Source organism: Phasianus colchicus, chromosome 11 (assembly GCF_987193195.1).
Source record: "Phasianus colchicus chromosome 11, bPhaCol1.hap1.1, whole genome shotgun sequence".
Lineage (NCBI taxonomy): Eukaryota > Metazoa > Chordata > Aves > Galliformes > Phasianidae > Phasianus > Phasianus colchicus.
This window is the reverse complement of record NC_143446.1, coordinates 16,109,836-16,137,631: the sequence shown is the minus strand read 5'-3', so window position 1 is coordinate 16,137,631 and position 27,796 is coordinate 16,109,836. Positions and strand designations below refer to the sequence as shown.

At 37.6% G+C, this 27,796-nt stretch overlaps 1 protein-coding gene across 2 annotated transcripts in view; it reads left to right on the top strand.

The window, feature by feature from the left end:
* The window catches only part of TAFA4 (TAFA chemokine like family member 4), a 69,713-nt gene extending 42,148 nt beyond the window's left edge, over positions 1–27,565 (top strand). The window contains exons 4-6 of one of the 2 annotated variants that reach the window (XM_090147792.1): positions 14,162–14,317; positions 21,916–22,040; positions 25,543–27,565. In XM_090147792.1, coding sequence (XP_090003918.1) covers positions 14,162–14,317; positions 21,916–22,040; positions 25,543–25,554 — 293 coding nt within the window. In that variant the 3' untranslated portion in view covers positions 25,555–27,565. The remainder of the gene's footprint in view (positions 1–14,161; positions 14,318–21,915; positions 22,041–25,542) is intronic. The other variant, XM_090147793.1, reaches the window with a different exon arrangement.
* Positions 27,566–27,796: the final 231 nt, after the last annotated feature.

Sequence of the window (27,796 nt, the reverse complement as noted above, 5' to 3'; positions counted from 1 at the left end):
GGATGATGCTTATGGTTTTACATTTCGTATATGAGAAGGGATGTAAACAACATCTCATGTTTGCATTTCTGAGGACAAATGGAAATGAATGTTCTTGAGCAAGATTTCTTTTATTAAACTTGTTACCGAGTTAAAAATGAAACTCAAATCCTCTATCACTTATTTATATTACTTTGTATCACTTACTTATATTATATAGTATTTACCAGGCTAGCTATTAATATTTTTTTACTTTTTACAATGAATACACTGGTCCTTAGCTGGTAGTGCTTAGAACTGGACTTTTTTTTTGTTTTATCTCTAGTGAGGCTTCTTTCTGTTTTTCTTTTGTTGAATGCTTATCCTTCAGGCTTTTTGAATGCAAGTATTTCTTTCTTTTTGTTTTATTCATTGTTTTCGGTGGCTTAGTGAAAGGCTGCTTTCTCCAGTAACTTCCAGTAACTGGAAGAGAATGTTGAAGATCAAAGTGATACACCATCCATCGTCTGAAGAGAGCCAGCTAGTCAGCAGTTATGATTTGTAAGCTGCATGTTAAGTGGGGATTTGTAGATATATAAAACTAGATTTTAGCAAGAAAATCCTCCATCATCCAGGCTATTCTGAAGTATGCAACTAATGTACACATGTTAGTTTTTCTAGCGAAGTCAACAAAGTCAATGGGCTTGACTTGCCTATTACCTGTGCCTTCATGCAGTCACTGCCCTGGAATAAATGCTGTCATTTGGACGTTAGCAAGCAGCTGTAAACCTCTATCCTATATTGCTCCCTTGTAGCTCTGTGCTATGATGCAGCTCAGCATGCAGATTTTTGAGTAAGGAGAGGCAATAGTTTTCAACATAAACAAGTCCACTGGGTCACATTAACCTCCTTCAGTCTCTGTGTTAAATAATTAAAATAAACTAGGTAGTGTTTAACTATACGTATTTAGAGACTTACTGGAGGAGCTTATTAGTTCAATATTCTAACACACTGTCTTAAACCTTACTGAGCTCCAGGATCCCTTATTAAATATTTAGCGTGTATTGCTGAAAGAGTCAAGAATTGCTTTATTTTATTTTTATTTTTAGATGCAATTGCAATTCTCAACGTTCTTTTAGCCCTTAAAACGTTGGCCATCTAGAAATAGCACTTACCTCAATTTGTCACTTTTGATTATTGGAGGAGTGTTTTTCATTTGTACAGATCTTAACAGTACCCCAAGAATTAACACTTGCAGAAGTTTCTGCAGAACACCCTTGAAGTATTCTATGGAACCACTTCAAATACATTTTTAAGCGATCCATTTGACAGCAGCTCCTTCAGATAGAACTGAGATATGTGTCAACTACTGACTGTGGCTTGAAGACATCGATATTTCTCATTTGTTTCCAAAATTCTCAAGATGGAATTAATTAATTGGTGAGAATTTTTGGGTAGCTGATGTGAAACAGTAATTATGGGTGACAAGGATTGCTGCATGTGCATTGACACTGTTCATCAAAACTTAAAATTTGAAAATATAAGGCATCATTGTGCTGTGCTGTTATGACTAATCATTTTGCAGTAGACTGACTTGCTGTAAAATCAAACTTTCAAGTTCAAGGTCGTCTTGCCAGGGGAGAGATTTTTTCTTTTTACTCGACAGTTTTGTAAGACTTACTATATGGCTGAGCAAAGGCAGCTTAGCGGATTAAAATAACATCAGTGATCTCTCTTGTCTCTAGGGTAATGAGTTATGAGCAAAGCCAAGACCTCCAGGAAGGGATTTCATTTTTGCAGAGTCTCTATTAGATCGTACTGTATAGTAAACAAAAAACAAATGGTCTCACAGAGTCCAGTGTCATTTTGCCCAATTGCCTGTCTTGGTTCAGTACTGGTGAAGGTAAGATGTAAACCATGTTGTATTTGCTTTTACACTCAAGGAGCGATTGCTTGCTGAGGGAATCTAGAGTACGTTTTCTGTCTGTAACTGGAAGCTGGTCAGTCCTTGCTATAGGCTTTTCTTGAACATTTTTAATTCAAGACTTTCAGTGTTCCATGGTTTACAAAGGTGTTTTCCACTTCTTACAGTAGGCTTGCATAAATGGCCTATGTACCTTGTGCACATATATGTCTTTTTTCACCATAGTATTTTCATCTTTAGTTGGTCTTGATTAAGAATTTTCCTCTCCTCTACTGGGGTTTGCATTGTAATTTCATGGACATTAAAAATAATAATAATAATAAAAAATAATAAAAAAAAATTCATTAAAAAAAAATCCCTCACGTTTAAGCTGATAGAAGCATTTAAAGAAATAGAAATCTCTCTTACCCAGCGTCAGTGTTTCTCATATATATGTATTACCAAAGTTTTGGATAAAATGTGTCTATTAAATTAAAAAAGAAAGGAAAATTGAGTTACGATTTTCAAGAGACTACCTTTTAATTGTAGTATACAAAGCACATTCCTGCAGGAGATAAATGATGCTGTATTTTCTAGTCCATTGAAAGTAACTGTCAAGTTTGTTGCCAAATAACGTGTTCTATTTCATGTCCAATAGTTAGCAAAATTTAATTAGTATCAACTGAAAAAATGGAATAGTTCTCAGCAGGGAGGTGCTCAAGTTCTTCCTTGACACACCCTGTTGTTCATTTTATTGTAAAAGTTACAATAAACTTGTTAGAGAACAAATGTAAAGCCAGGGCACCTTGGAAACAAAAGTACCCCCCAGCTCACTCTCTGAATAGATTGCAAGGGTGGGAGGAAAGGTTATGCTTTGTAGCTAATGAGAAAGAGTTGTGGGTCTGAGATTTTTACTGTTGATCTTTGAGGTACTTAAATCTCAGAAAGAGAATTAAGTTTACACTAAATTACAGTCCTTCATGTGCCTAACTGTTGTGATCAGTTCGGAAGCCATACTCAAAATCTCTTCCAAGCTTTTTTGTCGGGAGTCATCTTCTAACTGAGATCACTAGAACACTGCAATGGCCCAGCTGGGCTCTCATAGAGGCAACAGAGAAATCAGTGTGAGAACTTTCACACTTTGCTTTGAGCATCCCATCCCTGGCCAGTGCAGAACACCTAACTCTGAATCTATCTTTGTAGATGTTATCTTCTTCAGAGTTGTGCTCTTAATACTTGGAGGAATTGCCTTTGCTTACATCTTTGTGAGGTTTCTGTTGTAAGATCTTGTCCTTAGAAGGTGAAAAACAGATCCTGGGAAAAAGGTGAAGCTGAAATGTCATTTAGCCACCCTGTGTCTATAAACTGTGAGCTCTAGAAATATATGTATGTATGTTCTGATGCTTACCTGAAGTTGTTTTTTTTTTTCCTTTTTTTAATGAGTTTCCTTCATTAAAAGTAGGGTGTTCTAAGTAAAACATCAGGTGTTTTAAAGGCCACATCTGAAGGTCTAAATCTCTGTGGTGATGAACCTTGTAAGCCAACACATTCTGTGATTGGAAGCTAGGAATACTCTATATACTATCAGATTAAATTCTGTGTTGACTGTCAGCTCATCGGTCAAGCTTGATACGTAAGTTTCAGTTGTTGTGATTCAAGATGCACTGTTATTTTTTCTAGCTTGTCAGAGCACAGGTTACTTGGAACACCATTGATACTGGAAAATCTGCTTTCCTGTTTGGAAGTGAACTATTTTCAGGTTATGCTATGGAAGACAGATACCTTTGCAGCTAAGGGCCACTTCCAAAGCGTACATATTTATGATAACCTCAGGCCATCTGATGATCTGCCACCAATTTCACAAGGAAGAAAAATACTCATCCTAGATGCATCCTTCCTTATCAGAGCCAGCAAAATGTATCTCTCACTGTATTTTATTGTTTTAAAACCATGACTATTTTGTAGTTGTTCTAGAATCTCTTAAATCTTTCTCATCTTTTGATTCTTCCTCAACCTTTGTCCAGAAAGGAAATTTTTTCCTTAACTTCTGTGCTGCTACATTTACATTCTCAGAAGCAAGTTGGAGAACTCAGTTTAAATTTCTTCTTATTTCTTAGGTAATGCATGAGTATAAACTGAATGACTGTTAGAAGTATTCAAACAAGAAACTTGCAGGCAATAGATCATATATAAAGTGGCAAGAAGACTTGAGAATCCATTTATTTCTCAGCATTTTTATGCTGAATGTTGCCATGCTTTCTGCCTAAGAATAAAATTTTGTAGTCTTTTTTCAGGCAAAACTGAGTTTTTTTATTAACACAGAAATTGAAGTATTCCTATAGTAAAAAAAAAAAAAAAAAAAAAAAAAGAAAGAAAGAAAAGAAAAGAGAAGAAAAGCCAGACTATTTCATTAAAGAAGTTACAGCTTGGCAGTCCATGTGTCTGAATTATTTTCCTTAAATGTTCTGCTTGTCAAGGTAGAATTTACACTTGTCTAGCCAGGCCTGTCAGTTTGCTGACAATTGAGGGTTCTCTTCTCAGAAGTGGTAGTGCAGAAACAAATAAGTTAATTATATTGCTTGATCTCAAATGGCCAGTTTTACATACTCCAAAGGTGTATAGTCGCTGCAAAGAAGGACTTGTAAATTCTTGTGCTCAAAGAAAGCACTTGTAAATAATTACAAGATGCAATCACAAGAGAACAGGAAGCCTCAATGGATTAGTAATGAGATATGCAGCCTTTCACCTTGAAGTCATTGTTTTTAATCCAGATCTGCTGGGTAGTGATTGGTAGTGCCTTCAGATAGCTGGTTAGTGTGAAATTAGTTGTAGATTGCATTGTTACTAAGTACATGTCTACCTAAGAAAAATTGCTGTGGCTGTGGTTTTCTTTGACTGTCTCCTTCCTTCTTACCCAGGTGGGGGACAGAATTTCTGCTGTTTTCTTGTATTCAGCTGATTGGGTAAAAGTAATGGATTTTGGCCAATTTCACTGCTGCTGAGAACTACCTGCTGGGCAGCAGTGATGCTGCCAGACATGAGTCCTTTGCTATGGGCACTGGAGGCACGTTGGCAGGAACAGGTAGTAGAGTTGTTCATGTTTAAAGGCTAGTGGAAAAACAGTGTGAGTGGGATGCTGCAACCACACTCATTGTGCTGTGGAACTTTGAAAATAACAGATGAACAGGTGTTAGTGAAGGGGAGGTCTTTTTCCATGACCTATCCAGCCATTGTGCAAGTGAGTTGTGTTGACTGTGGGGGGGGGCTTCATAGCTCATTATTGACAGTGGTGCCAATGCAGTTGTCACTGACTCCTGCTGTTGTGATTCACAAGTGATTAAACTGATCTTTGTGTAGGTTCCCAGGACCTTGGTCTTGCAGAAATACCTGCCTTCATGGAGCTGCCACTGCTCTGTAGAACAGCTGTCACAAGCAATGCCTGTTGGTCCTTCCCACTTTGTATCTGGTGGGACACTGAATTAAAAGAAATACCAGGAGGAATTTTGTCTATGTTCATGGATTTGTGGAGAGGGCTATGATTCTGCTAACGTATTTTGCAAGTGAGGCAATGCATGTTTTAAGATTAAGAAAAGTCAGTCGCATAAAGAGTAACTTTTTTTTCTAATGAGTTAAAATGAACACAGATTTAAAAGGTAAGTGAAATAAGCCGTGTAACTGTTGATTTTACTTTTTTTTTTTTTTTTTTTCCTTGAGATTGTGATCAGGATAAATATTTGAGAAGTTTCCCCTTTGTAACGTGCACATTACAAGAGGAAAAACCTAATTAAAATGGTCAGAGGACCACCTTTGTGGAAGAATAGTGGAACTAATGACAACTGTACCAGGTCACCTTTAATCCGATTCAGGCTGGGGAGATGGTGCAACATTTCTGTTAAAGTCAATGGCTCTTGGGGGAGACTATCTAGCATTGTGTGAGTTAATGGCATGCCCTCTCCTGCCACCTATGCCTGCTCCATTATCCTTGAAAGCAGACGTCACATTTGCACAGCTTTAACAGGAACATCTGCTTCTCTCCCCTGGTTATTTCCTTCACATCTGCAGTGGTTGTGACAGGACACGTGCTCTTCTTCATTCACCCTCATTGCTCTGACCTTTCCCATGGCTCATTTTTTATGCTCTGCCTCCTTAATGACTATTCTAATTCATCTCTGCATTTGCTGATGGTCTCATTAGGATCGAGGGAAAATTCACCAGGTGAGGCAGTCTGTTGTTTTCCAGTTAGAATAAAAGTTTGTCAAATCTGACAAGCTACCTGGGATACTTTGAAAAGACAACTTCACTACATTGTTTCTGCAACGTGCCCTGTTGTGACAAATGCTAACACTGGGAATCTTCTCTTCTCTGTGACGAATGAAACTTATTCCTTTTTCCAGGTGACCTGTTTGTTTTCTGGCCAAGATCCAGAAAGACATCCAGGTGTCCCCCTGCTATTTACATATCTCATTTTCATTGATTTCGGATAGATATTGATTTCTTATTTTTGGCAACAAAATCTAAAAGCCCTTGGGAATCTGAGGCCCTCTTGCATTGTGTCCTACCTCCTTCAAGCAACCAATCCAAATGTAAAAATGTGTAAATTGAAAGACTCAAGAGATCTGCGGAACCTTGAAAAATATCATCATGGTAGAACATGGAAACCAAGAGTCACCAGCATGACATAAGAAATTGATGGACCTTTACAACATCTGAATCTTGCCCTTCTTTTAGATTATTTTACTGTTAATTCAGGATAATAATACTAAATAATTCAGGATCATGAGTTATAGTGTGAAGGAAGATTGTGATCAGTTTCTTTTTCTTTATTTGATTGTAACTATATTTTATGTGATTGTAACTAATTTTATGTGTTGGATTTTTTTGTTGTTGTTGTTTTTACTGTTACAGTGTGGCATTAAATGGCAGGCACTCTGCAGTGTCATTTTTTTTTTCCATATAAGGGAAAAAAAAACATTCTATAGTATTGGCTGAAAAGGTCAGTCATCATTCTGGAAAGCTCACTTAAGTGTTGCCCTTATGGATATAATAGTTAAAACAGCTTAAGTTCAATTAGCTGTTCAGCCAGGTTGGATAGTCTGTACTTGCTGAAGCCATTTATAAGTCCTCACGTCACTCAGAATTAAAAATGCATTTGTGCAATTTAGGTTTATGACCTGTTATTGCTTAACTGGCAGCTGGATCTTATAGCTGGACTGCTGCAATGCTTTTCTTGTCCACTCCATCAGAATAAACCCAAGATAACCATTACGGCTATATAAAACCTGGTATAAAATGAAGCAAACTCTGAAAATAATTAATCAGTGGTGATCAAGGCATAGAGGCTTTTCCAGGGATTAAAGACCAGCTGAGGAGCTGATGGCCCGGTGCCCAGTGCATTAACCGATCTGATTGCTTTCAGTGTGCCTCGAAATTCCATTTACTGGTTTGCCTATCACATGAAAATTTCATTCCGCTTCAGCAATGAAATGTATCACTCAAATTCTCCGTGTTATCCACTGGCCCTTGTTTTTGAAAGAGGCGATTCTTCTAGTAGCAGCAAATATTGCTACGTGGTTATAATAAACACAGAGCAATTAATGGAAGGGTTTCACTGCCAAATTCAGTCTTTTAAATTAAGGCTGTCAAACAGGAAATGGCACCAGAAAAACTTTCATAAAGCACAGTGTTTAATGACCAGTTAGTTATTTTTGGATCTTTCTTGAGCAGATTATCAAATGAGGGTTAACTACTGAATAATTATTTGTTTGTTTACCTTTGACTGCCAAATTCAGGCACAGTCCTATTCCTTTGCAGTGACAGAAAAGGTAATTAAAGAAGGGAGACTCAGCTTTGCGTTTTAGAAAGATAAAAAGGTGGAGCTCTTTTTACATTGTGTATTTGAACTCTATTGCACTGAAATGTGAGAGTGCAGTTCCCTTACTTGCTCTCCTTCATTTTACTTGCTATACTTGGGCACGACTATAAGAATTTAATTTTTGCTTGAAATGAAAAAAATGCTTTTTTCTCCAACATCTGCTCTGTTTTCTGGCAACTGCTATTTTCTTAATCTGCAGAGGCTCATGTCTTAGCTGAGAATTACTCTTTTGTGTTCTCTAAACAAATATCATTCTTGTCTGATGAATGACCTTGAACTGAGTCAGAAATACCTCTGGTATTAAGTAGATTACAAACATTTGTTTTATACAGCTAAGCCCAAAAGCAGTCATTTGATATTTCAGGTGGTGTAGGAATGCTCAGAAGGGCACAAGGCCTAATCCCCCAAATTTGTTTTGTTGCATACAGGAGGCAAAGTTTTTCTTTCTTTCATTTCTTTCTTGTTTATGATAATATTAAAATTACTTCCATTCTTTTTCCCATTCTCCCATGATAAATCTGTGAAGGAAGAAACAAACAAGAAAAAGTAATAGCACGTGTGCATGATAATAGGACATGCAGGCAATATGCTTATGTTACAGCACACAGCATTGCTCATTTGCTACAAGATGTGATGGAAAACCAAGTCTTTTCCTTACATATTTTTTCATGCCTTACCTAAAATAGGTATGCATTGGAAAGTTTCCTGCAGGAGGTATAAGCACCACTCTACTCTGAGGTACTTTGTGAAGTTTATGCTCTTAGGTTGAGTTTGTACAAGCAGTAGTGCTTGAACTGGAATGAATATTACTGGCTGGCTGAAAGGCAGTCCTTATTGATTAGCTTCAGCATAGTTTTTGCTTCCAGGTTACTCTTCATCCACCTTTCTTTTCATTTGCAGCATCTTTTCCCTCTTTCTTCCTTCACTTGCAGCACTTACTTTGGTCTCAGCTATTTTGATTTATTGACTGCTCAGATTTAAGGTTTTGTTCCATGGAGAAGTCTCAGTGTTTGTGTCTGATCTGAGGTCACTTACAGTAGTTATTCCAGAGAACCTTAATCTCCATATGGATGTGACCTCTGATGCTTGCCAAAGAATTCACCGTGTTACATGATTTACTCCAGCTGTGTCAGCATGTTCCTCTACCTGCACATATGAAGGGTTATGCTTTTGATTTCATTAACTGTTTGGGGTTTCATTATCAGGGCTTGAAGTCGCTCATTTTCTTTTGGAATACATACCTACATCTGCTCTTCCTACAGTTCCTCTCAATCTGGTTGCATGTTTGAGAATCATCGTCACATCTTGCCCCAGACAAGTTAAAGGTGTTCAGTGCTGGTTCACTTGTTACAATACTGACTGGGATTTTGGACATGCCATGGCTGCTGCAACAGCAGATGCAGAAATGTTTTGATTGGAACATGGGATGCAATGTTACAGGAACTCTTTGGTTGGAAACATGAATACTGTGTGAGCATTTGTGTCAATTTCTTAATGTGGGAGATCACTGCATCTCTTCTTGCTGTGTTATGGCTGTTAGCTTCAGTAATCACAATTCTGCTATGTATTTGAGGAACATGAAAGTAATGGATAGGTAGCAAGCTGAATACCTTTTCTCTTTTTTTGGTTTTGTGCTACATCTTATTTTGCCTGTTATCATGGGCAGTTGATTATGGAAAGATATCTCTTGTCTATTTATCTGGCAAGCAGTTGAAATGTCTGGACTGCCTCTGAACAGTCTCTTTACTGCCAACAACTGAAAACATACAGCTTTACAAGGAAAAGTGAACTGAGCTTTGTATGCAGAGACTGTTTATGAGAAAGTGATCATATAAGCACTGTGCATCCTTGAAAGAGAGCATCTAGGTCAGGACCTTGATGTGGATGTGAAATGATTGTGAAAAAATCCAGTGATGGGTGGAATGTTAGCAGAGAAGCCCTCTGTTTTCATTTCATCTTAGAAGAGGGTGTCTTAGTTTTACATTCCAAGTGACTTTCAGCCTTTTCTCCTAGAAACACCTGTTGTCTTTAGAAATGCCCCCTCTCCATTTCTCCTTCCCTCATCTCACAAAGACACACACACACACAAACAGTGCAGCAGTGATCTGGTGAGGTTCTCATATGTGTGGTGGGTAACAAAATGCAAAAAACAACAAATATTATTTCCTTTTTTTTTTTTTTCCCCTGGAAGAATATTTGCCTCTTGGTGAGCACTTATATAAGCAAAAGCTAACATGAAATGAAGACTGAACAGATGAACTGGTACTGGGCTTCTTAGAGTGCTTTTCTCTTTCATACTGCATTGCTGACTTCTAAACTTACTTGTTTCTAATACTGTTGGTGCAAGATTAGCTTCCATAGCCATTCATCTCTTTATTGACAGACATCCCCTTACCTTTTAAATAAATGATGCAAGGTTTTTGTGTGCAGACCAAGCTTGCTGGTTTTGAGGCTCAGCAAAGAACGTGCTGATAGGGTTGTATTATCCTAGACACATTGTTCTTCTCAGTGTTAGTTGCATTCCTCATCAAAAGGAACAACTTATGAAACAGAAATTAAAAACCTTCTTTATATGTGCTATTTCCAGATGTTTCTGAGCTAAGAAATTAGAAGAGGAGGTTATCCAGGATTAAGCCTTTCTGATAAAGGCGTGCAGCCTGCGTGCATGTAGCATTGAAAGAATGTTCTTCTTTTGGAGTGATTAGAATTAGTCAGAGATGAAATGGACATGGACAGGATGGGCTAGTAGCATTCTGAAAGCCTCTCTTTCTTTCTTTTTCCTTGTAGTTTTGAAGTACATCACTGTGATGTTTGATATTGACAATAATTGTGTTTTTATTTTTTTTCATTTGAAGATTTCAGAGTTTTTCAGAAGCATTAATTGCATATCTATCCCTTGATTTAAATAGAAGAAAGTGAAAGCAAGGTCTTGTCAAATTTAATAGTTGAACAATTGTATTAAACAGAGGCAACTTCCATTAACAAGCCCTCTCCCATTTTGTCTGAGTCCTATATGGAGAGCTATAGAGGGTGTTGTTAGTTAGCATTAGTAATTCTGAGGAAGCTAAGAGATGAGGGATATGGAGAACATCACCTGTGCCAAACTCCTGATCAGAGGCAATTCTCAGGATCTGTCCTCCACAGTGCTTGACTGGCAGACATCTCCTCTTTCAGTATGCAGAAGGTGTTCAACAACAGGAACCTTTCTCTAGTACTGTTGCTGATAAAATGCATCTCTCCTTGGAGGGTTCTCTTATTTAAATGTGAAGATGTAACTGAATTTCAACTGCAAATATTGACAGCCCTTAGGTTGCAGATCTGAATAGGTTTACAGGTGAAGAGCTGTGAATTTATAGGCTTTTTATAAGTGAGCCCAAAGGGGCTTTGCTCTCCCAGTTCTGGTTTTCTACCTCTCTCTCATTGCAGTTCTCCCTGGAATGGCTTTCCTGATGTGTCTGGCATAGAATTCGTTTACTGTGATCTTCACACTTTAAAAAATTCTTCAGACCCCACTTCTTTAGTATGTTGTCTTCCTGAGAATCCATTCATTATCAAATATTTTGAGAATGTTCTCGAGCATTTTGATTCTTCTACTCTTAGCCATAACTTAAATGTACTCCAAACCTGAGCTGCAGGTTTATCTAGTGCAAAATGAAGGTTAAAATGTGCAGAAAAGTATTCTATGATTCTTTCTTTTCTCTGCCTTTGGGCACCTGGATGTAGATAAGATTTCAAGAGATTTAGGCAGCGAATAGCCTGTTTGAGTTGATGGTTAGTTTTTTAGGTGCTCGTTGAGTTTTGTGAACTCTGAAAGCCACTCTGCATACTGAGTGCTTGTCCTCTAGGTTGCTGAATGTTGAGAAAAATGGTGCACAGAGCTAGCTTGTTAATGCTTAGCAATTGTTCAGCACCTGTTCACAAATGTGCCTGAACATTAAGAGGAAATGCATACGGGTGTTCAACAGAATGAAGGGTTGTTAAGATGAGCGTGAACAAGCAAGAGGAAATACAGATGTGAGTATGTAGGAGGGAAAAGACTATTACAAGGGCAATCCAATTAATGCAAATGATGCATGCAGATGTCTTTGGCTTTTTAGTACCTTTCGCTGTTTTACTCCATAGGATCTGCATGCTAGGGGCAAAGGATAGGAGCTCTGTCTTCCTTTGCATGGCAGCAGCATTCTCAAACCTTAAAATCCTACCCCTGCCAGCAAAGAGGAGACACCTCCTCTTGCTTGTGCATGAATGAGCATATAGCAGAACAGCTATTGAGCCACAGGACACGTCTGGGATGTAACGTAATTTTGCCTTACACAAGTATCTGAGCTCCTGTTGACTCCTGGCACTTTACAGGTGCAATGTCAGTGCTTCAAAATTCAAATAAGATAATTGAAAGCAAGCCCTTGGCTTTTTCTTTTTTTCTTTTGTTTCTTTTTGTTTCTTTTTTTTTTCTTTTTTTCCTTTTTTTCTTTTTTTCTTTTTTTTTCTTTTTTTTTTCTTTTTTTCCTTTTTTCTTTTTTTTCTTTTTTTTCTTTTTTTTTTTTTCCTCCTATATGCTGAGGGTCAAATCCTGTTTGATTTATTTTGGTATTGACTTCTCAGGACTTTTCACCTCAAGGAAGCAGGGTTTGGGTTTGAAAAGAGATATTCTTTCAGCTACATATTGATCCCTGGAGCTGGCTCTAGTCCATCCTTATGATGAACTGCCCAACAAAATGGCTTCTTCTCTTATCTTGGCATCTAATGCCGGGTGAATAATGACTTTAATTAAAACAAGACCTGACCACTTGGTCTTTCAGGTGAGATACATAGCAAACTCAAGTATGTGGCTTCAGCAGTTCCATTTTTTTTCTTTCCTCACTCCATTGTAAAGTGTCCTTCTCAAGGCATGGCCCACTAACCTTGCTCTCCTGAAGTCAGGAGGAATTTTGCCATTGACTCTAGAGAGTGCAGGACCACTACTCTAAGCCAATGGAAACTTACCCTGTTTACTCAAAGTGTTTTGGCTCACGACTTTGATCCAATAAATAAATAAATAGAGCAATGCTCTCAGACTAACAACCTCAATTTACAAAATCTTTTCTGTCACAATCTTTGTCCATCTACTCATTATCTCCAAACACTGTCACACAGAGATGTTTTGTAGAAAAATAGTCTGGAATGAAGTGGCACGGCCAATTTAATTTGTCTGTTTGTGCTTTTTTTTTTCTTACTGACTTACAGAGAAGCTGCTGTCCTACAAGCTCATAGCTGCTTTCACCTTTTTTTCATGTTTACTATGATATAGGTATTAGGTACTTGCATGGAAATTCACAGTCTGCCAGTAAACTTAATACAGTAGCTATGTAAGATACTTTTATGCTGTCTTCAACATTTTTCCTACTTTCTGTAAAATGCATTATGCATTTTCCTGCTCTAGCATATTTTGCTTAGATGTACAGTATGGCTTTTTCCTGAGGAAAAAAGAAAGGCATCCAAACATCTCTGTGCATAGAATTTCTTTTTACATTTAGAGCGCGCAAATAAAGACTAAATTTCCTTTCCAGGATTTTGTATACATAGTTTTCTACCCGTTGAGGTGGTTGTGAATACATATTTGGCAAGAAAAAGTCAGGCAGCCCTCCAGCTGTGTAAGTACTTGTGGAACAAAAACACACACAGCAAAGTAACATTGCCAACCCAACCTCTTAAAAATTAAGTGTATATTTGTATGCTGTCCTCTTTTTGTTTTCTGTCATGGAAAACCTGTTTGGAGGCCTAAATTGCATTGCTAACTTTGTTGAGGGTTTCCCACTTAATCATCCAGTAACATCTTGTCTATGAGGATGTAACCATGTAAACGTGTCCCTGTTGAATCAGAGCAAGATGCCCTCTATATAGTTTGTTACAGATACTGGGTGGGCAAGTAGGGCAGTTCAAAAGCTTGCCATTGTAATGTTTTCATTTGTTTTGCTACATCTCAGTACTCTGACACTGCATATATTTACATCAATATCTGTACGTTAGTCCCTTCTCATAGTTAGGTGGTGAATATTTTTGGCATCATCTGTCAAACTTACTAAAGTTAAAATCAATCAAACAAAAACCAGCACCCTTTTCCATAGTAGTGTTAATTTACAAGGTGCTTTACAAACATAGATAAGAGCCACTCAGGGCTCTACTCTGTGTAAGACAGACAAATGCAAGATGAAGCACTTGAAGGCAGCTCAGGAAAGTGAGGATGTGGAAACGAGTTGTGCAAAGAGAAAAGTATTATGAAGTGGGGTTTCTGAGCAAAGGTTTAGGAGGTGAGTGGAGGAAAACAGTCCAGTACGAGGAGCCCAGATTCCTGGGGAAACGTGGTTGCCATCTATTTGAAGAGCATTGGCTTTTTCTTTATACGCTGATGTTTTATTTTGCTCTCCATCACTTATCCTTGCAATTATTAGGCCAGCACCAAGTCAAGCAAGGGACGTGCGAGGTTGTGGCAGTGCATCGTTGCTGCAATAAGAACCGGATTGAGGAACGATCGCAAACAGTCAAGTGCTCCTGCTTCCCAGGGCAGGTGGCTGGGACAACGCGGGCTCAGCCTTCATGTGTGGAAGGTAAGCAGCCTCCTGCTCACCCACAGCTCATAAGGATTGGCTGAGAAGTTTATTCTCCTTGATGGTTTGACTCCCCACAGCCTCGAAAGTATAATCCTTCCTTTTGTTAATTTTGAAAACATCGCAGTGCATTGATTATAATGAGTCTGTGCATAAATCCGGGTGTAATTAATCCTCTTAATATATGTACTCGTCCATTTCATGTCTGTGCCAATAAAACTGCTTAATTTTTTTTTTTTTCCACACAAAAATTCTACTTTAAAATCGGTCTAGAAGCAGCAGAAATAAAATACCTAAATTAATGATATTAACCCTTCCAGTTACCTTTAGTCCTAGTAACTTGGTTGGAAAGTCACTGGATAATAAATGCAGCCCTAAGAGTGAGCATGCAGATAATGCTGGGACATCTGATGGTGAAAGCTGTTTTCCAGATGGATGACTCACCATCTTATGTGCTGAATGGTCTCTTAATGCTGGACATCAGTGCTATAATGGTGTCCCACCTCTACCCAATTGCGTACATTGTAACTCCAAATGAGTTGGAGTTGGTAGACCAGAGCAGAGCATTTTTGTTTTTCTGTATGAAACCACAACCTTATGAGTTAAATATAAAACAAAAGACTCAAAACCATTTTTTCTAAACTTTCAGAGCTATCTAGTTCTGGAAATAAAACTAAATACATGCAGTATGTCTTTTTTTTTTTTTTTCTTTTTGCTTTCCACTTCTTATTAAAGAAAACATTTCAATTTTTTTTTTTTTTAGGCTGTTTAGACTTTTCATGCCTTGTAATTTGGGAGCATAATAAGCTTTAACTGTACAATTTGTTAAGTAGTTTTCTTTTCAAGGGAGAAATACCCCCTGTTTTCAGGTGATACAACAAGCAGAAATACTTTTCAGTATGACAGATAATAAAAGTCAGTCAGTGTTCTAAACTTGCCTAAGGATTGCAAAGGTGACACTACATTCCATGATAGAAAGACATAAATGTATGATATGATAGAAGCTTAATTCAGTCTGTCAGTGCAAGTAGTTGCTGGAAGAATTTAGTGGCTGTTTTTTTACCTTCAAGTATAGTTGAAATTAAATAAGACAGAATATTATGAATGTGAGGTTTGGTTTCTAAAGTGGAAGTCTTTGATTCCTCCTCATTTCTTAGGGTAATGCTTTAACATGCTTCACTTTTTGGTTTCTTTTCCCTGCAAGAATCTGAGCCTACAGTCAGTGTTTTTTCTGTTGCTGTAGCACAGAAATTATAACTATTTTTACTCAGCCTCAGGATTAAATGTGTTTTTCCCCACTCTGTACACAGCCTTCAGTTGGCTTCTATGCTGTGGAAACCAGAAATCTTTTCTGGGGGGGAAAAAAAAAAAACAACCCTCTTGAATTTGCATATTTTAGGCTGATACAGAAGTTTTATTTTCTTTTCTAACACCTTTTTTGCCAAACAGAAGGATATTTGATTTGCCTCTATTTTGCTCTGAATTTAAAGGGAAGGACATGCTTGAATTATAATTTTTCTAACCAAAAGAAAAGATTTTGTAGGGCAATTGTCTTACAGAAGTATTATAAAGTATTTTCTTTGAACTTTAGACCTTATCCAGTAGTAATCGTTACCTGCATTAGAGTTGCAATCATCTCTGTGCTTTGGAACATACATGGCACACATGGTGGCTGCTGCCTGCAGTTCCTTCCTCACATTACATACTTGTTAGATTGTGCTCAGATGAAAAGAGGAAATATGGCACTGATGGATCCATTAGGTGCCACCCACCGGTTGTGTCAGACGATGTGATTTTTGGTCATACACACAGATGCTTTTACAGATTAAAATCTTGATTTTAAAGAAGTCTAGTGCTTAGTGATGTTTATAAAAAATGTTTTCTAAATCCAAGTAGAACGTATATACCTATAAACGTGTTCTGTTTGGACTTTAGCCTCTTCAATGCATGTTCAAAAAGGAAATAACTGAGAGAGTCATGGTGGAGAACATTAATAAACAGGTGAACTCAGCCAAATGTCAACACTGACTGAGCTTTTTGGGTTTTGTGTATTTTGACTGTTAGCAGCATTGAAGAGATTACTGGGAGAGGGTGAATGGGCTCATGTTTTATGTTCAGCACTGAGTGGCAACCTTAAAATAAAGCTATTGGAATGGAATCACCTTTTTTTTTCTTGACCAAACAAATGGTTACATGGTAACTACAATTAATTAATTTGATATCTATTTGATGATTTTAAAGAAGTCTGCTGCTTCTTGCTCTTCTTAAATGAAGGTCTGGTTTCTGTTTTAGTGTTTACAATCCAGACAGCACAGTGAGCTGGCTCTAACATTCATTTCAGCCTGGCAAATCACTGATTGTAGCTCATCCACGAGAAATTAAGATACTGCAGCAAATAGATTTTCTCGGAGTATGGAAGGCAGTTAAGATGTGGGACTTCAGCAATTTCTAGACAAACTGTACTTGCTGTTCTGTTCTGGAATGGAACTTCACATTCGAGTAGCCTTCAGCTATATATATATATGTATATATATATATATATGTATGTATATATATTTCTGCACTTCTGGTTTTGGTACTTTATAGATGTTATTTTCCTTTCCCCTTGATTTTCTTACTCTTTCAGCTTATGGGTTTTCAGACCCAATTCCCACAGGACTTCAGTAACAGATTTTTGATTAATTTGGGTGGAGGTAGAATCTAGTTCATCAAACACAGCTCCTTGTTGATAGGTATTGGGCATTGTGCCCTTTTGCATAAACGGGCCATAAAACAGGTTTATAAAGCCTGTCATTATTGTTTTTAGGATGTAGTCATAGGCCAGCTGGATATTTACATCTTGAAATAGCTTGACAGATGATGAAGAACTTTACACAAGGTCAGATTAAACCAGCACTTTATTAAAGCAGTACTGTACGTTAAGGCTAAACTGTGCTAGGACAAGTAGAGCATAGTGTACCAATGCTCAGAGCTACCAGAATTTGAGAAAGTCTCCTGTTTGAGAGAAGTCAGACTGGATGTTTGTATGATTACATTCAGACATAAACCTACACAAGTGACATTTTTTCTTATGATATACAATAAGGAAGGAAACTAAAGTACTTGGAGTTGTAAGAAAAATATAAATATCTGGATAAATTTCAAGGAAAATGTGTTAAAATTGTACAGGAAGGAATATAAAAATATTTCTATTTTATAAATACATCAAGTGAAACTTTTAAGTGCCTCGGGCGTTGTGAGCCATTCCTTTTCAGTGTGGTATGATAATACCCACAGCGTTGTGGAGCCTAACTAACATTTATAGAGTGCTTTGCAATTCTACAGTGTCATTCATCCCAGAAACTTTAAACACTGATAGCAGCAAAAGTCAGATTAGTTCATCTAAAAAGAAGGATAAAAAGGCTAAAGTCAATGTTACAGTCTGGGATATTCAATAGGGTTTTCACAAGCATAGTAAAATCACTTGTGGTAGCCTAAATGAGAGTATAGAGCTAGAAGCCTTTGGGTCAGGGTATTTCTCTAATCCCTTGTCCACATTGACATACTCATTAACTTTCTTCTCTCTCAGATAATTGTATTTGGATGTAGCTAACAAGAAGCTCTAATTTGTGTATTTGAACTTAGTTCTGAAAGCTATTGGCAAGTATTGGCGAACAAGAAAAGCAAGGCTATTCCTTCTGTACACCTCATTTTTCTGTATTTTTTCTTCTTTTTTTCCCACCTTCCAGACACAGGCTAACTTGCTGCTTTGAGAAATGTTGCTGTAGATGAAATGGGCCACTAAACTCAGGAAAAAAAACAGAACATATGACTGCAAGTAATTAAATATACAGAGAAAACATCCCATACAGCCTGTGTACCCTGCCTTGAGTTGTGGCTGTACTACTTGATTGCAGCTATAGAAAATTTTGCTTAACAAAGGTCAACTCATTCTTCTGTCAATGATCAACAATTACATTTAAAATAGTCATAATGAGATTTTGTTTTTATCCATTTTCTTTGTGGAAATTAACATCTTTAGTAAGCAATTCTAGCTTGTCTAGCAGCTACTGCCAAGGAGATAAAACATTAATAACTTTTGTTTGGAGAGAAGTGAAGTGTTTTAAATGTCTCTAAGTAAATCATCACTAGCCAAATCATTTTCCATCCAGTCAAGTCTGTTAGACCTAGAATTTATGAATAAAAGCACTTGGATTCAAGGACTAAATAATTAAAGGTTTTCTATAGGGTCAAAGAAATGCAACAAAGAAAAAGTACGGTTCTGGCTGAAAGCCCAACTGGATTACAGACTGAAAGGAAGAGACCATAGAGAAACAAGAAAATAAAAAAAATCAATCAGTACATAGCAAACAGATAAAAGTACAAATGGCTGAGAAGATTCCCTTCTCACTGTATTTGGATGTATTTCAGGATACCTGATAACTCAAAAGAATGCTAATGCTGTGTCAGTATTCAAAGAAGAAAAAGGAACGTACAATAAAATGAATAGTCTGCTGAAAATTTATATGGAAAGCTTAATCCAGTGAGGTAGGAAAGACATCTGTATTTGTCATGACTACAGATAACATGGATTTGTTTAAGCAGAATACAAAGTAATCATTAAACAAACTTTTTGTAATCCCTTCAACTGACCTGAAAGCAAATATAGAATCTCCTGACAAAAAAAAAAAAAAAGTATGGATTTCATCTGGTGGATCAAAGGAGTAACTAATGATGAGCTCGAGGCAGTCACATGGCATAGTCCTGTGTTGTGGGGAGTTGAACCTGTTTGAAAAAACTCTGTTTTAATAAAGACAAATGCACTGCATCAGAAAACTGAAGAAGTTGGATCAGCTCAGCTTATCAGGCAGAAGATTGAAAAGTGACTTGATTGCAGCACGTTCAATACTTTCACAGGGAGAAAATGATGATTACTAACAGGTGCTGTAAAGTAGGAGAAGAAAGTGCAGAAGAGGTTTAAGGAGAAAAAAAAAAAAACAAAAAAACCCTAAAGCTGTGTGTTTCATGCTGAGATTGTTTAATTGTTGTGAAAAATGTCAATGGGAGAAGTAACTTTCTTCACCTGTGCCAGAATGGCTTGGAAGACAATGTAACTGAGCACAACTGAGGGCACAACACAGTGAATTGCATGAGGCAAGACAAGATGATGCATTGGCACCTTTTGGCCTTAATCTCTATGAATCTACTGTTTCCATGGAGTTGCATCATCTAGGGAGCAATGTCAGCAGAAGATTTATTTCTGGTAGGGTAACCACCAGCAAATTGACTGGCAAATGTCAAACTAAAGCAGTCTCCTTTCCTTTCATTAGGGTGGTTGTGTATGAGTGTGACATAGCTGCTCTTGTTTCTTAGAAAAGTCATCTGCTGAAACCTCTCCAAGAGTGCCTCAATCTGAAAAGTGGAAACTTTTATGTCCTACGGAGTCACACGGTTATGAGGACAGCAACAGTTAAAGAACTCTTGCTCTAAAGATAAACCTAAGTGACTGATGGAGAATTTTAATAGACTAATCTCAGGAGCGCGTTTGACACAAACAGCCACAGCCATTTAGGATATATAGTCTGCATAGTGGACGTTAGAACTACTAAGAGACTGGACATAAAATGGATATAAGAATTAGTGCAGTGCTACAGCAAAGGACTAGGGATTTGCTGAAAGTTAATAGAATGAGACCTGCATTAAGGATTTCAAAGTGTTTCCATTAATCAGAAGAAAGATGTCTGCACAGAATAGAAATCAAATAGGAGAAGGGTAAGAGTCATTTTCTCTCATGAAAGTGTCTAAACAAAAGATGAACAGAAGGTGAATTAGGCAGAGCTTGTTTGAGTTAGATTGACTCCACATCATCTCTCTGCTTATTTTAATGGAAGATGGTACTGCTGGAAGTGAAGGGCCTGATTCACTGCCTTTTGTACACAGCCCATATTTCATGAACCAGGAAGCTACATGGTCATAGTGGTATAAATATGAAAGTGGGTTCACATGTCTGAGAGCAGGCAAGTTCTTATGTCAGTGCATCCATGCTCACAACAGTACAGTGCAGAGCTGTGTAATGTGGTAGCCAGGCTTCCCAGCAGGGCTTGCTGGCTCTGAATGTCATCCATTTCATCATCTCTGCAAATGCAGCTAGCTTACTACCAGGATCTCATGCAGACACCCCTGCAGATGCCCTCAGTCTTCTTGAGTCTCACCTTCTAGAGTTGGTTATGTTTAACAGAAATTGATGTGGTATTTTTTATTAGAAAGTAGCAAAGATATGAAATAAACTGCTGGACTATTTATCTGGAGTGGAAGTGATCCCTCACCTCTTAGGGAAGCATAACCAGGTTTCATCCATTTCATCAGCAATCAATCAGCATCAAAGCAAATTATCTAGGATGCAAATAGCTGGTGACAGGAATCATGCATTCATTTTATAATGTTAGGAGAGTGAAAGAATCATTTATAGAAGCTAAACTGGTGTTTCAGAAATGCATTTTTCATAGTGCTCTTCATGTAGCCCTAGAATGAAAGCACAAAACAAAAGTAATTGAATGAGCATTTCAGCAATATCCCTATGTCAGCTTGCCTGCTTGTCACCCTAATTTGAAGGTTGCAGAGATATGAATCTACCTTGAAATTAGAAGGAAAAAGAAGTGCTTTACAACAATTAGACTAAATTATTTTTGTTCATCTCTTTTGGATGTATTGTCTCTTAAAGCACAGACTTCCATATTTTGTGCACGGAGTAGAATGATGCAGACTAACTACATCAGCATTCCCAACCATGTTTTATTTTGAAATCCAGTTTAGTTTGTGTATGATTACAAACTGATACTTTTCAAAATCATTTTTTTTCTGGGATTGGATGAATTCTGTGAACAATGCAAAACTGAGAAATGCATGCAGAAGTTTGCATTAGTTTTTGGGAAAGTGTATCTGTTACCAGCAGTATCAAAAAGTCACGACTACGGGTATAAAAATAGCGAGCGGGATCTTAATAACAAAAATTGGCTTAAGGGTAGAAAATTAATAAATTTGCACAGTTAGTGTGCTACTGAAGCCTTGCTAAACATATTGCAAAACTGGCAGTGTAACTGCAAGTAGATTTTCAGTTAATAATCTAATGCTTTTCAATGGTTTTCATGTCCTTATTTGCACTACCTACTGACAGACTTCACATGCTTACTTCTGTGCAGTTCTATTTTCTTACCCAGTGGAGGGAGAAACTGCCATTTCTTTGTCCAGTCTCACATATGCATATCTGAATTAAACAAGAAGCCTTAGTTTCCTACCGCCTTACAGCAGGTTCTTTGCTAAGGCATTTAAATGAAGTATGCAGCCTCTGTAGTCAGCAGAGGAGGAAAGGCACATCCAGAAGTTGGATTGCTCTCTGCTAGCATTGGTCTGTATGCCATTTAATCTTCTGTGTGCTGGTGAACCTTTTAGCCATATCTGCAGCTCAAACATGATCAGTGTGATAAGCTTCTAAAACAGTAACTGTGGGTTTTACCTTTTGTAATCAAACAACTGAACAACTCATGGGCAACCTATTTACAAAAAACAACAGTATTAAGAAAAGATTGTGTTCTGTTTCTCTTTCCCATTTCTTTTCCAAGCTTCTATTGTCCTGCAGAAGTGGTGGTGTCATATGAACCCCTGTTTGGATGGAGAGGACTGTAAGGTACTACCAGACTATTCAGGGTGGTCTTGCAGCAGTGGAAATAAAGTCAAAACCACAAAGGCAAGTACAGAGCTCGCCTATTTAAATACAGATAGAAGTCTGTTGGTGGCATTTGCTAATATCGTTGCATTTGTGGTTGTGAGCACCAGTGCTGGTCTCCTCAGTGTTCTGGAAAGCAGTGATTAATGCAGTTGTTCTCAGGGAGGAAAATGCTGGGTAAGAACTGACCCTTCGCCCCCAGCCTAGCTGAGTTACTGGAGGTTGGAGTCAAACCAAAGAAACGATTCAGCTGTGATTGCTGTAGTGGGATAATCATGTTCCAGGATCAGTTCTTCTATTTGCATACTGATTACGTAGATCCAAGGTGTAAAATTATCTAAAGTTATATTCTTGCACTACTGCAAAGCTCTTTTAGTTTTGGAATGAAGTAGCTAACCTTTGGAGTTGAGAATTTGTACTGACGTCACTGGAACTGTGGCACACTGAGCACCAGTGGAAATCAAGCTGGTTCTGATAATTTCTAATTACAGGCCATCGTGGAGACAGCCTGTTTTTAAAATAAGCTTTGCTCTGTCATCCTATTTCTTAATTAATGGCCAGCAGAAAGAAAATATCATGTTCTCTGTCTACTTAACAATCTGAAGTGAGTTCAGTGCATTGAAGTTCAACAAGTCCTAGTGAACTGCATGTCTAAATATATCATAAAACATGAGCTTTCACCAGGCTATAGTTGCAAAGACATATGCTTAGCTTTTTCCTTTACAGCCTCTTCTAAATGGAAATGAATATTGTTGATTAGGTAACAGTCTGAATTAATAAGCAAACACTGACATCAAATGCTGTTTAATAATGGCTGTTTTAAGGAGAAAAACATGTTCTAATTCAGAATGAAAGAGAAAATTAGTTAGTTTTGGGCAGCTGTGAAGTTAGTCCAGTGGTCAGAGCCCAGCCATACACTTGCCATAGTGGCAAATTCATTGGAGAAATCTGACCAGAAAAGTCTGAAAAACACCATTCCTCTTTTAAAGATCACAGAGTGGTTTAGGTTGAAAGGGAAACTTGGAGGTCATCAGGTCCAATGCCCCTGCTCAGTCAGAGGAACTATTGAAAGATACAGACTACCCTCAATGTTTGAATTTTTTCTTGATTTCATTGACTTCAGCTGCTCATATGTAAATAAGGGATAGTGTGGGTGGTGGCATTACAGAGAATGGTGGGACAGGCCAAGTAGAAGTTGAATAAGATAACGACATCTATGGCATTGGCAGCTGGAGCATCAGGTCTTCATTCATGTGGCTGTCTCTTCCTTCTGTGTGCAGTTGCCTTTCAGTTCAGTGAGGTCAACTGACCCCAAGATATAAAATATAGCCTATGCTTATGACTCTTGCTCTTAAACAGTGAAAAGAGGAAGCCTGACTCAGTGGGAGTTTACTAATAGAAGGGCAAAGTTGGCATGGATCATTTATTTTATTATCCATGACAAAAAATGCAACCAGCAAACTACAGAATATAGCAATGCATTCTGATGAGTTTAGAGATGTCTTTATAAAGCTGGAGTGGGACAAATCATCCTGCCTGCAATTAGACCTGTGCAAATTCATCAAGTCTGGTGAGTTTGTGTGAATCTAACAGAGGGCACAATGTAGCAATATGACAGCAAATGCTATTTCATTAAATTCGTCCCCTACTTTGCTGGGATGTGGAGTAATGTTTTTTGCATTGATTTTTATCACCATAGGAGATTACTTTAAGGGATGTTTAATTGAAAGGATAAGCAAACAACTGGCACGTGTACTTAGATGTGAATTGTTCTACCACATTACTGATATGAAAGCTGCTCGCTTTTGTCTTGCATGACTTTGCTTTTCTTTTGCTGTCCTTTGTTATTTTAGACTTACACACGTTAAGGTAGGGCTGTGCTCCATTGTGCATGTGCTTAGTGGCAGCATATGGGAGAGTTCTACAGCAACAGAAATATAGATATGAATAACAAAGTTAATGGTTATACATCTTATTGAGAGGAGTCCTTTACTAGTTATTGGCCATGTTAGAGAAGGGAGCAGGTGAGTAGCAGGCTACCTTAAAGAGCACATCCATGTTTCCTCTGTTTTGCATGTCTCATGGGTGATTATCTACTAAGGTACAGTCGTTGCACAAATATAATGAATAAAGATAACTCCAGATTCTGAACAGAAGCTTGTGGCGCATACAATATTGAACTGGAAAGAGAGTGGAAACAAATGGAAGGAAAACCCTTTGTTAGAGGAAAAAGTATGATGTAACATTATTTTTTTAATTTTAAAAATGATCAAAATGATTGTCCACACTCAGCTCAATCTGCAATATATGAATTAAGTGCATTTTTAAAACTCAGCACAAGTAGAGGACTGTCCTATGACCAGCAGTCCAAACCATACAGCACCCGTGTAGCTCAGTGCTGGGATTCTTAAATAGGAAACACACAGCAAAACCTTTGTGGGCAGTTACAGAAAATGTACCCACATATGAAATGCTTTCAGGTTTGTAGTAGGCTTACATCTAAAACATGAGAGTTGAGATCCATTCAATACTAATTTTTTTTTCTATGTTATGTAGCAAAGATGATCTCATTACCATTTAAATTTCTAATCAATTTTTAAAGCCTACTAACACCTTGGGATCAGTGCTAGTTGGGATAGCGAGTTCCTCTGGTTAATTACACACCAAGAGTGGAAATGCCAAGTAATCACTTTTAAGGCTTCTATCTTATTTGAAAATATTAGAGTGACTTGAAGTGTATGAAGCATGGAGAGACTCCTGATGCTACTCAGTGTTTAGATGTATAGGTGGTAGCTGAGTGGGACATCTAAATGCATGAAAGGCTGAAGGGCTTGTATTTAAACCAGTTACTGTGGGGAGGAAAATAAGAACTGTGCTGTGTGTTTGTTAAGCTTTACAACATGTCTAGATGCTACAGAGCAGAGCTGACCAAAATTCCTCCCTGCAGGCTGCCTTATTCTTACCCATTTGCAGGGTGGGAAGTCTGGTGTGACCCCTCTCACTGTGCAGACAAACCCACTGGGTTTGCTTAGCACTGTGTGCGTGCATTAAGGCTTGCACATACATCCCTAACACACCTGGTGGTGTAATAAAGTGAAGAGACCATGGGATCCTGTTGGGGAAGTGCTATCCAGAAGTGACTGCAGCTGCAAAAGCAGTTTGTCTGCCTTGCACATGATGTTCTCTCTCATCTGTACATCCCTTCCATTAGATGTGCAGCTGCATGGGCACCTTGCATGAATGATTCTTGGGGATGTAACTAGTAAACTGGTGCTGTAGGCATTGGTGTTGAAACTGCTGCTAAGCTAAATGAAGCAGAAGAGTATTTCCACGTGATGTTGGTGGCTGTTTAATGGTAAACAGCCATTTCTTCATCTGCAAATCTTTGTACTTTGGATAACAGTATAATTAATGTTTGGCTGGGGTTGTTCTTTCGTGATGCGTCCTGCTTTACAATGGAGCATGTTCTATATTCCTCATTGGAAAGATTCTATGTTGGTAACTGTTTCCTCTTCTTTTATAGGTAACACGGTAGCAAAGAATAAACCTGTGGGTCCTACTGGAACAATGGTGTGTGCAACTGCATTGCTTGGCTGTTAGACAGAGACCCTATTTTGTGAGGGTGCTACTGACTTCATTCTTTGAACTTGCAAAATGACTTAGTGAAAAGAACAACTCTTCTTTCAACCGTGACTGCAGTTCCTGAAGCTGGATTTTGCTATACAGAACAATGAATGTTTAATTTGGTGAGAAAACACAAGGGGATTTGGTTCTACCTGAAATGCACCTTGGATTCTCCAGCTTCTGCCACCTGGCAGCAATTCATAGAAGCACAAGCCTGAACTTCTGCAGTACATCAAGGACAAAACTTTCTTTGTGATGCTGAGATATATAAAATTGCTCTAAAAGAGTTTAGATTATGGAATTAACCTAGGATACCATAGAAAGAAAATTCTTATGTTGGAACCATTATGGGTTTGTCTGAGGTACTTCTCACAGTACAACAGAAAAATACAAAGTTGATCCCAGTGCTGACAGGACAGTGTTAGTAAATAACACATAAGTGTATTTTCAGCTGTGATTTAGTAACTATCAAGGTTGTTAGAAAGTGAGAAGATGGCACTTATAAATCAGTAATGATTATAGCAGGGCATACTTTGGTTATATCTGTGCAATTAAATTTATTTCCTTAGGTAGTTATAGGTACTTTAATTTTTACATTCACAAGCGATGGCAGGGAAGCATGAGGAAGAGACAAAATTTGAAAGTAGATAAAGCTTTTGCTGTCCTAAAATAAATCCATTCTCTAGGGGAATAGCAAAGTATATGTATCCCTTGCCTCTTTGAATCTAGATATGGAAACGAATTTAGCCATTAGCTAGAAATATGCATTCAGATGCCTCAAAAAAAAAAAAAAAAAAAAAAAGGAAAAAAAAAAAGTGAGCATGCTTGTACTGCATAAGGAGGGCTTACTGGAAGGAGGGTAATTTGTTTGGATTTTCATAGCTTTGGTTATATCCTAATAGGTAACATACTTAAAATTCATGAGCAAAAATTCTAGATAAAAGTGAATCTTCGCTTTCAATTAGTTCTTGTTTAGACTGATTATAATAATTAAATGTCCGGTTCTTTGACAGACTGAATTTCCAAGTGATTACATTTTGTGACACGTAATTGTTCCATATTATTGTAGATGCATTTCATACTGTTTTTCTTATTTGCCTGTTGCAGTTTTTTGTCATCAGTCTTCATAAATAGAACAGTAAATAGAAGTGAAGCTGTAGCCAGGCTGATCCCCAGTATATCATTTTGGACTTAGGATGCATTAAAACTGACTGAAATGCAATGATGCAGATGGATATCTTGCAGATGAACTGCTGCTGACCCAGCTACTGAACTCATTGTTATGCTTTATGTAAATATGAGGGTAACAATGTAAATCTAATTTTTATATAGCTAGAAAAGAAAAAAAAAAAAAGAAAAAGAAAAAAAAAAGTATGTTGTATTAATTTAGATCATTGTGCATACGCTTTCAGCTTTGTGGGGAAGATACCATCAGCTGTGTGAAGCTGTTCAGAATAATGATGTTTAGCTTTTCTAGCTTTTGATTTGCTGGAGTGAGTGCGAGCTCTCAGCCAGATAATTCCACAGAAGTTAGTGGGGGAAGGTCTGGCCCTGTGTTCTTTTTCTTCTGATTTCTCTGGTTTAGCCCACTTTTGGTTATGCATTTGATGACAGCTGGGATCATAGTGGTCATTGTACTTGGTGATAAGTAAAAAAGAAATGTTCTGCTCTATCCTCAGACAGCTAAACAGTGATTCTACCTAGCAGACTCTGCTTTCCCTCATGAGTTCTGCATTACTGGTATTTCTCCGTTGTTTCTATTTCCCAATTAAGTTTTAATATTGCCTTTTCTCTTTCTATTTTTTCTGTATCTGACTATTCAAGAATATCATCAGTGAAAGTTGTTTTTTGTTTCCTATTTGTACAATGTTGGCCCGAAATTGGTATTTATTTATTTTGCTAATTTCTGTATATAAAAGCTTAGTAAAAACCATTGCTGAGGTGTTCTGATCTATGTGGATAAATGAGAATTTTAGAGAAAAGTTACTACTTTTCTTTTTCTGATGGTAAATACGAAGAAAAATTATTTACCAATGTTCATATGCTAGATTTGTGGCAGAGCTGAGAATTGACCCAAACCTTATTACATCTGATTAAGCTTTTCTTGTGGGGGGCATAAAAAAGGTACGTGACATGCCTTACAACACCCACCT